This window comes from Pempheris klunzingeri, chromosome 5, assembly GCF_042242105.1.
Source record: "Pempheris klunzingeri isolate RE-2024b chromosome 5, fPemKlu1.hap1, whole genome shotgun sequence".
Classification (NCBI taxonomy): domain Eukaryota; kingdom Metazoa; phylum Chordata; class Actinopteri; order Acropomatiformes; family Pempheridae; genus Pempheris; species Pempheris klunzingeri.
This window is the reverse complement of record NC_092016.1, coordinates 212,501-226,426: the sequence shown is the minus strand read 5'-3', so window position 1 is coordinate 226,426 and position 13,926 is coordinate 212,501. Positions and strand designations below refer to the sequence as shown.

The 13,926-nt window shown below is 50.2% G+C and overlaps 2 protein-coding genes across 2 annotated transcripts in view; one reads left to right on the top strand and one right to left on the bottom strand.

Annotated features, from left to right (window-relative positions):
- cacna2d4b (calcium channel, voltage-dependent, alpha 2/delta subunit 4b) overlaps positions 1 to 13,926 on the bottom strand; it is a 56,431-nt gene that overhangs the window by 14,611 nt on the left and 27,894 nt on the right. Inside the window, exons 19-26 of the mRNA XM_070830366.1 lie at positions 13,384 to 13,455; positions 11,563 to 11,624; positions 10,900 to 10,967; positions 10,423 to 10,468; positions 10,121 to 10,218; positions 9,923 to 10,013; positions 9,445 to 9,537; positions 9,165 to 9,355 (exon numbers count right to left, since the gene is read on the bottom strand). Coding sequence (XP_070686467.1) covers positions 9,165 to 9,355; positions 9,445 to 9,537; positions 9,923 to 10,013; positions 10,121 to 10,218; positions 10,423 to 10,468; positions 10,900 to 10,967; positions 11,563 to 11,624; positions 13,384 to 13,455 — 721 coding nt within the window. The remainder of the gene's footprint in view (positions 1 to 9,164; positions 9,356 to 9,444; positions 9,538 to 9,922; positions 10,014 to 10,120; positions 10,219 to 10,422; positions 10,469 to 10,899; positions 10,968 to 11,562; positions 11,625 to 13,383; positions 13,456 to 13,926) is intronic.
- On the top strand, positions 4,889 to 6,522 carry LOC139201981 (leucine-rich repeat and transmembrane domain-containing protein 2-like). Its single transcript, XM_070831436.1, has 3 exons — positions 4,889 to 4,934; positions 5,093 to 5,773; positions 6,041 to 6,522. Exons 1-3 carry the CDS (start codon positions 4,889 to 4,891, stop codon positions 6,520 to 6,522), a joined length of 1,209 nt encoding a protein of 402 aa, XP_070687537.1.

Sequence of the window (13,926 nt, the reverse complement as noted above, 5' to 3'; positions counted from 1 at the left end):
CCAGGATGTCAGGAGTCACTGTTACACACAGAACCTTTACTCATTCATCTGCAAAACTGTTTCGATTTGATCAAAAACAAAACGAGTTGAAGCGCAGTGCTGCACTCCACCTCTGGGGGGCGGGGTCACACATGTAGCCACGCCCCCTTACATTTCTAATTATCTTTGCTGTCCAACACACACACACACACACACACACACTCAGCTTTAGATCACAATACACACACACAGACACACACACACACACACACACACTCAGCTTTAGATCACAATACACACACACACACCTACACACACACACACACACTCAGCTTTAATTCACAATACACACACACACACACACACACACACACACTCAGCTTTAGATCACAATACACACACACACACACACACACACACACACACACACACACACTCAGCTTTAATTCACAATACACAGACACACACACACACACACACTCAGCTTTAGATCACAATATACACACACACACACACACACACACACACACACACACACACACCTACACACACACACACACTCAGCTTTAATTCACAATACACACACACACACACACACACACACACACTCAGCTTTAGATCACAATACACACACACACACACACACACACACACACACACACACACACACTCAGCTTTAATTCACAATACACACACACACACACACACACACTCAGCTTTAGATCACAATACACACACCATTACCGGCAGTATATTCTCTCTCTCTCTGTCCCTCTCTCTCTCTCTCTCTCTGTCCCTCTCTCTCTCTCTGTCTCTCTCTCTCTCTGTCTCTCTCTCTCTCTCTCTCTCTCTGTCCCTCTCTCTCTCTCTGTCTCTCTCTCTCTCTCTCTCTCTGTCTCTCTCTCTCTCTCTCTCTCTCTCTCTCTCTCTCTCTGTCCCTCTCTCTCTCTCTCTCTCTCTCTCTCTCTCTCTCTCTCTCCCTCCCTCCCACCCTGCAGTCAGAGATGCTCGCTCACCCTCCCTCAGCTCAGTCAGTGTTGTCCGGAGCTCTCAGACGATCAGAGAGCAGCGATGAGGATGAAGAGGAGGACGAAGACGAGCAACGTTTGATGTGGAATAAAACTCCAGAGGGTGGTCTCTGGTTTTAGGGAGGACTGGAGCTCCTGGGGAGTTTTAGGGGGCTCTGGTTTTGGGCTCAGGTCTGATCCTGAGCTGCAGATGAAGGAGGAGAAGAAGAAGAGTTTCTTCTTCTCTCTGCTCAGAGGCTGAAGCTGCAGAGCAGATGGTAAGTGTGTGTGTGTGTGTGTGTGTGTGTGTGTGTGTGTGTGTGTGTGTGTGTGTGTGTGTGTTCACTATATGGCCAGAAGTAAGTGGACGCTCTGGTCTAGTGAGTCTTTGCTCTGGTTTCCTGGTCAGTAGATGAAGATGAAGATGAAGATGAAGGAGCTTTAAAAGTGACTTTTGAAAACTATTACCCATGATTCTGCACAGCGTCCTGACCTCCACCCCCTAAGCACCTCTGGGATGAACTGGGACACCGACTGAGACCCCCCCATCCCACCCCAGACCTGCATCCATCCAGGATCCACATCCACATACTTTTGACCATGTTGAGTAGCTTATCTGTGCTTTTAACAGAGAGAGAGAGTGTGTGTGTGTGTGTGTGTGTGTGTGTGTGTTTCCTTTTGGACCGAAGGCTCAGCTGCCTCGTTCTCAGGCTGCTGGGGGGGGCAGTCAGAGGCCATTAAGCAGCCAATGGGACGCTGTGTTGGAGCCCAGAAAACTGGAGCGATGCAGTGCACATGAAGCAGGAACGTCACTTCGATGACAAACCCGAAGAGACTTCAGGACGTTAAAGTCGTCCACCATCAGGGGAGAACAGCCGGAGCATCGCTGGGGGGCAGAGCTGAGCTGACCGACAGTCAGCAGAGAGCAGTTTATTCCTGGAGGATTCCTCTGGAGGGCGCTGCAGAACGTCTGGATCTGAATGATGTCATGCTGATGGAGAACTGGTCCCAGTGGATCAGTGATCCATAACTCTGCAGAACGCCATCGTCCCGCCGTGCACTGACGTACTGACCTCAGACCTGTTGTCATTGATTGTAGGTTTCCACATCGACGTCTTTAATAGTTCTGATCGTACAGTCGTGGGTCACTGCATCCTGCTCCCATACTGCCCCCCCACCCCCCTGTTCCAAGCGTTTATTTCTGAGGACATACACAACCAACGCTGCCCACTCACCCAGTTTAGATCAAGTTTATCTCCACTTGTACCGCTGCCTCCATCTCATCGCCCCTGGCTTCGTTATGAGCCCAACAGCAGATGTACAAAACGCCCGTAAACCCCCCCCAGGCAACATCAATTATTTCTCCTACTGTTTATGAGCATCACGTCTCTGGGCCGACCAGGACCTGGTGGGCAGGGCGGGGGGACAAAACACTACTGAGCATGTGCAGTGGAACGCACAACAGGGAAGCAAACCAGGAAGGTAGAAAACCTTTTAAAGGCCATGCTAACATGCTAACATGCTAACTAAACTACAAAACAGCTACAGAGACTCAAACAGAGAATCTGAATGGAAACTTTATCGTCAGTCCGTAGAGCTGCCAACGTCAGCAGGGAAGTCTGAGCTGACGGCAGCTTATGCTAATGCTAACATTTAGCTAGGAGAAACAGATGTATGCAGTGATGGCAAACAAGGTCACCTTCTCTAAAGCCACAATCGATCAGACTGATCAGAGATCGGAGAAAAAAAAGGACGCAGATGTCATGTGACCCCAGAAACACCCTCCAGTGAGTCCGTCAGTAACCAGCTGTTTACTGCAGGTCGGGTGACGACAGAAACTGAACTGAAATCAGTTTTAACCTGTGACCTGCTGCTGTGGGCGGCGTCTCATCCGGCTGATGGCGTTTTTGACGAGACGGGCTTCGCTTTCTTAAACAGAGGAAACATTTTCTGAGCCGTCGAATCGGTCGCTGTAGACGAGGTGAACCGTTTTTATCTGCAGCAGGAAGCCCTGAGGCCTGAATGAGCCTTCAGCACTTTAGTTAGACAAACTGTGTCTGAGGACCAACAGTCAGCCGCTGCCCCACTTTTCCTGTCAGGGAGTTGAAACAGCCAATCAGCATGTCGGTTTCTCTGCCGTCACCCAGAACCCCCCCCCCCTCTCTGTGTTTATTCTCATTTGGTTGAATAACAGACAGTCTGAGGCGTGTCCACAGCACCAACGCTGCCATCCAACGTGTCAGCACGCTGCTCCCTCGCCACCTTTAGGAGTTACTCTAAACCAATCACCTCCGTCCTGGCAGCCTGGTCCCGCCTCCCTGTGTTTGGCTGATTAAGCTGCTGCGACACTTTGAGTTTAGGTGAGCGTGACATCCTCGTCCAGCCGGCAGCCTCTATGAGGAGGGAGGTGGTGAAGAGCAGCCAGGAGCTCCTTCGGCGGAGGCAGCAGGATTGATGGGAGGCCAGATTTCAGTTTTCTGTGAATCCCCCCGTTTCCACAACGTGTGACTTGATTCACCATCCATCTGTTGTTCCATCCGACAGGAGGAAAGCTCAGAGGTCAGAGGTCAGACGCTGTGACGACGGCCCTGCCCACCCTCACAGCACGTCGGACTGAAGCTGCAGCTGAAACAGCTTCTGTCTAACACAGTCACTCCTGTGATAAACCTCATAAAGTCTCTGCAGACCTACACAGAGGAGGGCATTATGGGTAATTATCCTCCCAACAGTCTGCTGTGGCCCAACCAGCTGGTTGATGTGTCCTCAGGTGACTATCAGCGGTCCAGCTGACCCCCCCAGAGGACAAACCCCGGCTGTTTTAGGCTTTTTAAGAGTCGCTGCTGTGGTGTGTGTGGTGAGGACAGAGCGACCTGCAGGCCGCTGAGCTCCGCCCCCTCATCCTCCTACATATGTGGAGGATTTGTTCTGGATTATCGACGGCTCTGACCTCTGATTTTTGGTCTGTGCATGCCCCCCCCCCAGTGGGCATCTGTTGGTGCTGGGTGGAAACAGAGGATTATACTCTTCAGGCCTCCTGTGTGTCCTCTTGGGGGGGGCACAGCTCCAGCCTGTGAGTCGGGGTTTGTAATCAGCAGGCAGCAAACGCTGCTCTCAACTCTTAATCTGGCAGATTGAGATGCACTCTTCATGGCGGCTCAGAGGTTTGAGAAGCATCAGCCTGAATCCCTGCAGCAGATGGAGATCTGTCATTTACAAACAGAAGCGTGTGAGAGCTGGAAGAGAGCAGAGCATCTAACAAAGCCCCCAGAGGATGATCCTGTGCAGCAGCGCTGAGGAGCTCCAGCTTCAACCACCAGGACCCGAACAGCTGAGTCAGATGATCCAGCCTGAGAGCTGAACACCAGCCGGTCACAGACACGTTCAGGAGTTTAAACCAGATTCTGTCACAAAGAGCTCCAACAACTCGGAGGTGATGTTCATGTCTGCTTATACACGAAGGAAACGTCACAGCAGGAATATGTTTGAGGACAAGTGTCACTTGGGGTTAGGGTTTGGGTTACCTCCCCCCATCACACGCACATTTCCTGGTCACAAACAAACACCTTTAATCAATCTGTGGTCAGAATCCAGTTGTTTTCTGTGCCGATTTATCTTCACCTGAAGTTCCTGTTAGTTTCTCTGACGAGGACGTTGAGATCATTAAAGAAAATGTTGCTGCTGTTACTGAAACATTTTCCTCCTGAAGTGACATCTTCTGTCTCCATTTCCTGTTTCCAGGAAATTCTGCTCAGCTGAATGTTGGTGTGACAGCCGGAGGACAGCCAGAGGACAGCCGGGGGTGGGGGTGGGGCAGAGGTCAGCCAGAGGACAGCCAGAGGACAGCCGGGTGGGGGGGGTGGGGGGGCAGAGGAGAGCCTGAGGCTGCAGCTGATGTGACAGACATGAGGAAGCTGGACCAGCGTGGACGAGGCCACCTGGAGAGTCTGGGTGAGTCTGGAACTGTACCTGAGAAACATGGTCAGTGGACGGTGATGGAGTCAGCTTTGGTTTCCTCAGCTGGTGCTGCTGAGGTCACATGAGGCTGGCAGCTGATTGGATGTCTGTACTGCCGGTTTAACAGAAATCATTGTTGTTGTGTCTTCCAGTCTGTGCCGTCCTGTCCAGTCTGGTGCTGGTCCTGCTGGGCCTGCTGGACTCGGTCCATGCCTGTCCTAGTGTCTGCGCATGCTACGGAAACACCACTGAGTGCTCCGCCGCCGGGCTTCTCTCTCTGATACCCATCCTTGCGCTGCTGGACCAGGACCTTGTGATCCTTCGCCTACCCCAAAACAACCTCTCTTCCCTGGACGCCTCCGAGCTGAGCCTCAGCAGGCTGGAGCTCCTGGATCTATCCCACAACCATTTCTCCACCCTGCAGCCCAGAGCATTCTCGGGCCTGAGTGGCCTGCGCTGGCTCAACCTCTCCGCTAACTACCTTGGGGTGAGCCCGGCAACCTTGGACCCCAACAACAGCACAGATGTCCTGCAGGGCTTGAATGGGAGTCAGGGGAGCGTTGGCCTGAGCAAAGAGGCTTTCAAGGGGCTGTGGCGGTTGCAGGGGCTCGACCTGTCCTCTAATGGCCTCCTGTGGCTGCCCAAGGGCCTGCTGGACGCACTTCCCAGACTGGCCTGGTTGTCCTTGGCCAGAAACCGGCTCGTGGCCCTGGACAGGGCCACCTTTGAACCCCTAGTGGGGCTCCAGCAGCTCCAGTTGGCGGGGAACCCCTGGGAGTGCGACTGCAAGCTGAGGGACTTCAAGCATTGGATGGAGTGGCTGGTTTACAGGGGTGAGCATGGCCGTTCAGCCTCTTCTCCTCACACAGTCTGCAGTCGATGGTCGGCTCACAGCAGAAAGTCACTCTGTATTTTGAGTCTGTGCTTCAGAGCGGTCTAATCAGACCAATTAATCTGGGCAGGATGGATGTGCGCTGAGCACAGAAGTCTAACAATATAATGACCTCCATCTCTCTCCACCCGCCCTGTCTCTACCCATCTTCGTCCTCTCCTCTGCGTCCCCCTCCCTCCCTGCTCCCCCCTCCCTGTCTGTTTTCTAGATGGGCAGGTAGATGCGATGCAGTGCAGCCTCCCGGGGGATTTGAAGGGCAGGGACATCCGCAGTGTGCCAGCAGAGATGTTCAGTTACTGCATGCAGAGTCCCACCAAGGAGGGCGCGGCGGGGTACGCCACCCGCCCTCCCTGTCCGCCTGGCCGCATCAGCAGCAATGACGAGTGCGTCCGCCAGCGCTACCGGCCCGTCAGTGTCCGTCGGGCACATGGCACGCAGATAGTAGCGGGTGTGATCTGTGGCACGGTGTGCGTCATGATGGTGGTGGCAGCAACGTACGGCTGCGTCTACGCCTCGCTGATGGCACGCTACCAGAGGGAGATGAAGAGTCGCGGCCAGCCTCTGATGGCCGAGTCCGGAGCTGAGACGGACCTGGAGGATGGGCAGATGTCATCTCCGAACTCGCCAGATGAGATGCTGCCCAAAGAGGCGAGCGGCGTGGTGCACGGGTATCGAATCAGTAGCTTCTGAGCAGCTGCCTCCTCCTGATTCCAGATCCTTCTGCTCCTCAGCGCTCACCGTGGATGAGACGGCATCAGCAGAGAGAAACCTGCAGCTCTGTGACTCAGACTGACTCCACAGCCGAAGGACCGGACGACATTCACAGGCCCTGGGATGCTGCAGTGCTTCTTTGATGTATGGATGCTCTGTGAATTGCTTTTCCCTGCGCTGCATCGTTCTGGCTCTGAAGCTGCACTTCTGCACCTTGACTTCCCTCCATGTTTGTCTCTTTCTTCTTTACAGATACTTAACCCACTGTTCTGTTTGTTCTTTGTCCCAACAAGCACAAGTCTGTCAATCTGTGAAATGTAACTTTTCTCCTGCTGTTTGCTGCACGTTTCCTTGTTTTCTGTCGTGCGTTTCATCGTTACCATCCCTCTGTCAGATATCTCGGTGTCTTTGTGTTAGCTGGACGCCCTGATAACAGACACTTTAAACCATATCAGAGAAATGCTGCTTTCAGCTCATCACTGAGGTAAACTGCAGTCAAAGCAATACTAGAGCTCTGCCACCACCCAGAGGGCGAGCTTTGAGCTACAGCAGCGCTCAGCACAGCACAAAGAAAGAGTGGAGCTCTGTGAAAACAGTATGAGAGTGTCAGCCCTCACGTCCTGTAACATCCATCGTTATTTTGTCCAGAATCTGAGTAAGAAGCACATAAATGTTGTCTCTAATTCAACTCAAGGACTGTTGATCCTGCTGCAGATAATAAACTCTATTTATCTAAACTGTGTTCCTCTTCTATGAAAACACGACAACACATTCAACCCAAATCCCAAAGCAAACGATCCAACGACATCCAGGACGTCCACTGATCAGACCGTTAACTCAGAGCCTGACTCAACGCATCAGTTTTTTTTTAAAACACAAACTAAACCAACACGTTTGGTTGGTACAACGTCCTGCTAATCTGTTAGTCACACTCCTGTTGTTAGTGCTGTAGTCACTGCTAGTACACTGGTGCTGGTTGTGTTCTCTCTCTCTGTCTCTCTCTCTCTCTCTGTCTCTCTCTCTCTCTCTCTCTCTCTCTCTGTCTCTCTCTCTCTCTGTCTCTCTCTGTCTCTCTGTCTCTCTCTCTCTCTCTCTCTCTCTCTGTCTCTCTCTCTGTCTCTGTCTCTCTCTCTCTCTCTCTCTGTCTCTCTCTCTCTCTCTCTCTGTCTCTCTCTCTCTGTCTCTCTCTCTCTGTCTCGCTCTCTCTCTCTATCTCTCTGTCTCTCTCTCTCTCTCTCTGTCTCGCTCTCTGTCTCTGTCTCTCTCTCTCTCTCTATCTCTCTGTCTCTCTCTCTCTCTGTCTCTCTCTCTCTGTCTCTGTCTCTCTCTCTCTCTCTCTCTCTGTCTCTCTCTCTCTCTCTGTCTCGCTCTCTGTCTCTGTCTCTCTCTCTCTCTCTATCTCTCTGTCTCTCTCTCTCTCTGTCTCTCTCTGTCTCTCTCTCTCTGTCTCTGTCTCTCCCCCTCTCTCTCTCTCTCTCTCTCTCTGTCTCTCTCTCTCTCTGTCTCTCTCTCTCTCTCTCTCTCTGTCTCTCTCTCTCTCTGTCTCTCTCTCTCTCTCTCTCTCTGTCTCTCTCTCTCTCTCTCTCTCTCTCTCTCCACCCTCCACCCAACATGGACCCCTACAGAAGCCGCCCACATTGATCCTGGGTCTGTTTGAGGTTTCTTCCCGTTAAAGGGGAGTTCTTCCTCCACTGTTGCTCAATATAATATCTGATGCTGCTGTTGAGGGAATTCTTGAATCCTTAATTTTGAATTCCTGAATCTTTGGTCTCTCTCTAATTAAAGAGTTTGGTCTAGACCTGCTCTTTATGGAAAGCGTCTTGAGATAACACTGTTATGAATTGGCGCTATAGAAATAAAGATTGATTGATTGACGTTTAAGAACTGGTCAGTCGGCCAGCAGCCGCTCTCACCAAACAGCACGAGCAGCCCGTCCAACATTCAGTCTCTACAGAGAGACACACGGAGAAAACGAGACAAACGCAGCATCAAAATGTTCCGAGGGGCAGACAGTTCAAACACAGGACTTCCTCCCATGAGACCGAGTTACTGTCCTAAACCCAACCTCGTCGTGTTAGTGCCTAAACCCAACCTCCTGCCACCTGAAATGTTTCCTAGCAAGCTTCATTTTGAATATGAATGAGCTTAAAATGTGTAGATATGACGTGTGAAATATTCCTTAAAAGCCATGATATTTTAACGCTGGCCCTCGGGTCAGGTGGTGAAACTATGCAGCTCTAATCTGACAAACTTTTTTGTTTTATTACATTTGGTTGTCTCTTGAAGGCTCTCACTGTTTAACCTGCTCTAGTTCAAACTCAGACGACCACCATCACAGCCGAGGGTCAAAACCAGCTCACACCAGCTGACTCCTCATGAATTAATTCATGACGGAGACCTGGACCCAGATCAGCAGCAGGAAACAAAGAATCAGTCCAGTGTGACAACACGGCCGCCGTTCTGTCAGAACCAGAGCCTTTTGAAAATGAAGAGGAAACTAAATCCATCTTTTTAAAACTGTTTCGACCAAATGGAAAGAGAGCTAATTAATACAAAGTCGCAGATCCCTGTGTCTGGTCTGTGGTCTGATGAGAACCTTAAGGAGACAGCTCCAGACGTACCTCCAGCCATCGCTGTCTTGCCCTCAGACGACACGGTCACCGCTGTGGTCGCCACAACGAACTTGACTCCTTTGTCGTTGACAGGGTAGTAGTAGAAGCTCCCGGGCCTGTTTTCCGCGGCCAGTCGATACCATAGAGGGAAGTGATCGATGGTGAACAGGTTGTTTTTATCAGTTGGACTCAGGAACTTCCTGTGGAGAGACAGAAACCATTGGACAAACCGAGCATCGTCCAATCAGCTGCTGAGTCAGCTGTTCATCACACACACTCAGTTCCTCACTTGGCGACTCGGCTCTCCACTCCGGCGTATCTCATGATCCTCATCAGGCCGGCACGAGTACCGAGGAAGGCCGTCTCCACCCCGGGCTCCACCCTGCACGCACAAAGTTAATCATCTCACTATGAAAGGAGTCCTTTGATTTTCTTAAGTGCAGAAAATAACCGTTTCAGATCTTTGATGTTTCTGCAGCTTTCTACTATTTGACTGAATTTGGGTTGAACTAATTGATAATTAACGATATAATCGATAGATAATTGATAAGTCTGAGTGTCGTCTCCAGATGTTTGCAAAGGGATGTTTCTTTCTGTATTTTTGGGTGAGCTGAGCCTTTAGTGAATCACACCTCAGTCAATCAATCAATCAATCAATCAATCAATCAATCTTTATTTCTATAGCGCCAATTCACAACAGCGTTATCTCAAGACGCTTTACATAAAGAGCAGGTCTAGACCAAACTCTCAGGTGTAAATGATCTCACCTGTCGTTGAGCATCAGGGCGTTCCAGTACGCCTCGAGTGGAGCCGTTACCACGGCGTCAAACAGCATCTGCTGCAGCAGCACCTCGTCACCTAGGCAACACACAGGTGACGTTACATCAAAACTGAGGACGGGTTGTAAATCTGATGAAACAGGACAACAACATCTGCGTAGAGGTGAATAAAGTTTGTTATCTTACACTCCAGGTCGGGTTCCTTCCCCAGCAGGTAGCGGATGGCCGCCTGCATCTGAGAGTACTTCCTGTGTGCGGGGTCGATGTCCGTCTCACAGTAAGTCCTGAAGGAAACAGATGTTCAACTCGGAAACCTTCTGACTTTTCCTCTGAGCTCCGACTGATGAACCTGTCGACCCCCCAGACCCCCCCCCCCCCCCGCTCACCTGGTTGTTTACAGACCAAAAACACCATGTGACCCACTCATTCACCTGCGTCCTGACTGAGCATGTCCTGTGCGAAAAGCATCATGTATGAAGCGTACTCACCACTCGGAGGCGATGCTCAGGTCTGGAGAGGTCAGATCATGTAGGCCTGCAGATGGAGGGACACACAAACACACACCAGGGTCACACACAGGTTCACTTCCTGTTTCACCTGTCTATTACCTGTGAGGATGGTTTGGTCCTCAACATCATCACTGGCAGAACCGATTTTTTGTTTTCTGTTTTTAAAAATTAAGCTGCAGGTGAAACAATCTGACTAAAACTAGACTGAAACTAAACTAAAACCAGACTGAAACTAAACTAAAACTAGACTTAAACCAGACTTCTTCATAAAGACGTTTTTTAGATAACATATTAACATATAAACGAGTGTATGTTGGTTTTAAGCCTTTCAGCGTCAACATTTTAACCCTTCGTGTCCTCTATGGGGGGGGGGCAGTGGGACTCAAACAGCTGGAGGCTTTTATTTTGTTTTGTTTTGTTTTTCTTTGTGATGCAGGGGATTGTGGGAAATCCTACCTTCCTCCACAGACACGTTTCCCATGAACATCAGCTTCCCGTGACCCCGGGTCAGCACCATGCCGAAGCTGCAGAGACAGAGGACAGGTGAGACAGGGAGGACAGGTGAGACAGGGAGGACAGGGAGGACAGGGAGGACAGGTGAGACAGGGAGGACAGGTGAGACAGGGAGGACAGGGAGGACAGGTGAGACAGGGAGGACAGGTGAGCCAGGGAGGACAGGTGAGACAGGGAGGACAGGGAGGACAGGTGAGACAGGGAGGACAGGTGAGCCAGGGAGGACAGGTGAGACAGGTGAGCCAGGGAGGACAGGTGAGCCAGGGAGGACAGGTGAGACAGGGAGGACAGGGAGGACAGGTGAGACAGGGAGGACAGGGAGGACAGGGAGGACAGGTGAGACAGGTGAGCCAGGGAGGACAGGTGAGACAGGGAGACAGGGGACACCTGAGGATGGACGGAGATGGTGACCACGCTGGACTCGTGAGGTCATATCTGGCAACTGACTGGCCGGGTGTGTCATGTGACCCCGGAGCAGACTGCAGTCATCCTTGGCTGAGGGAACAGGTGAGTTTCATCTTTCGCTGACCCTTTAAAGGGCAGTTCCCCTGTGTTTACCCTACCTTACCTCCTTCGCTTAGACAGCTAAGGGTGTCGGAGGTTTACCTGAAAGGTGTCTCGTCGATGTTGGTGTAGTAGTAGTCGTTGACGAGGAACAGAGGTCGTTTCTGTTGGAGGAGAAACAACCATGACATCATCAGAAACCAGAAACCAGCCGGGTACCTGTACTGTACCTGTACTTGTGATACCTGAACCTGTACTGTACCTGAACCTGTACAGTACCTGGACCTGTACAGTACCTGGACCTGTACTGTACCTGGACCTGTACTGTACCTGGACCCGGACCTGTATGTGTACCCACTGGCTACCTGTGGGACGTGTCAGACTTACACACATCCCACCTGTCAATACAGGTAGATCTGAAGAGGCTCATCTCACCTGCTCTGTAAAACCTGGACTGTCAGCTAACAGCTAGCAGGTTTAGCTAACCACTACTGATGGGACAGATAATATGCTAATGCTAACCTCTGCTAGCTCCATTAGCTTGTGATGTGACAGTTTTTATGTCACATCACACCAATGGATGTGCGTCTGTCCAAGGCTCCAGCCTGTCCGTCCTTGGGAGCTGGATCTCTCCTTCACTGTGGTGCTCCCGGAGGTTTCTCTTTTCCCACTGGGTTTTTTGAGTTTTTCCTTCCCGAAGAAGGAGGGTCATAAAGGGCAGGTGATGCCTCGGACTGATCCACCGGACTGATCCATTGGCCTCATCGACTGCTGGACTCTTTATTAGATTGTTTGTTCGCTTACACTTGTTTATTTCAGTGAACTTTGTAAAGCACTGTGAGACACTCTGTTGTGATATTGGGCTATAAAACAATAAAACAATAAATTGGGAAGGAAAAAAAGATTTCAACACACCTATTATTATTCTATTATTATTATTCTGTTATTATTATTATTATATTGCTATTCTTCTTCTTCTATTATTATTATAATTATATTTCACCGAACACTGAACACTTTAATCAGTCCAGTTTCCTTCTAATGTTTCTAACGATCAAATTCAGAGTTCTTCCCCTCCAAGCTGCCTGATCTCCCTCTTTGATATTCAACGTTCTCCAGAGAACTTCTGACGCAGAATACTGTTCCACTGACTCCACTGCAGACAGACAGACAGACGTCCTTTTGTTTCAGATTTACTGAGGGGGACGCCCCCCATCTCCTCAGGGATCAGCTGAGCTCAGACAAACCGCCATTTTGAAACCTGCTGTTCACAGGAGCCGACCAATCAGAGAGCTCCTCTTCTTGGATTAATCAGCTGACCAACGTCACGAGGCATCGCTGCCATCTGCTGAGCTGAAGGGGAACTACAGGCGTGTAACCGAGTAACCGAGTTTACTCAAGTACTCGACATAAGTACACATTTCAGGTACTATTAGTACTTCTACTGCTAACAGACTGTGTTTACTGTGGTAGTTGTAGTTAAACTGCTGACAGAGTCATTGTTTTGGATTTTTAAAGATTTTTTTTAGCCACAGTCGGCTTTATTAGAAAGTGGATAGTGAAAGTGGAAACAAGTGGGGGGGTCACTGCAGTTAGGCCATTTTTACAGTGTGGTATTAGTACTTGTACTCAGTGAAGGATTGCAGTACTTCCTCCACCACCACAACTTCACCCTTTTGTAGAATAAATGCTAAAACGTTCAGTGTCAAACTGTGATTGGGTCAGTTTCTGCTTTGAAAGTGTCTCACACTCTTTCCCTCTCACTGCTCATCGCCTGCTGCTTATTTCAAACAGGAAGTTAAGTCCCTTCCTGTGAGCTGGTTGGTTTATTCTGCTGTTTGATCATCTCGGACCGGGACCGTTACTTGTGTGACAACAGTAATCTAGGTGTTCAGTAAAGATCAGGAGTGTGTGAGTGCTCACTCCTTTATCCACCGATGCCCTGATGCTCAGGGTGAGGCTGCCGGTCTCGCCCTTCACCATCGCCGTCCTCAGCTGGAAGCGAAGACGAAAACTAGTTTAACACAAAGTTTCATCCAGTGACGTCAGGTTCACACTCAAATGCTGTCTGTAGACCACATAATGGTTGATGACCAATCACAGCTTGCCATCTTTCACCTGTGTGATGTCATCAGGGAGGAGGAGCTAAAGATTGACATTGTTATTGGGCTGATGTTTGGCTGATGTTTGGCTGTTATTGGGCTGATGTTTGGCTGTTATTGGGCTGATGTTTGGCTGATGTTTGGCTGTTATTGGGCTGATGTTTGGCTGTTATTGGGCTGATGTTTGGCTGTTATTGGGCTGATGTTTGGCTGTTATTGGGCTGATGTTTGGCTGATGTTTGGCTGATGTTTGGCTGTTATTGGGCTGATGTTTGGCTGTTATTGGGCTGATGTTTGGCTGATGTTTGGCTGTTATTGGGCTGATGTTTGGCTGTTATTGGGCTGATAATGATGTCATGTAGTC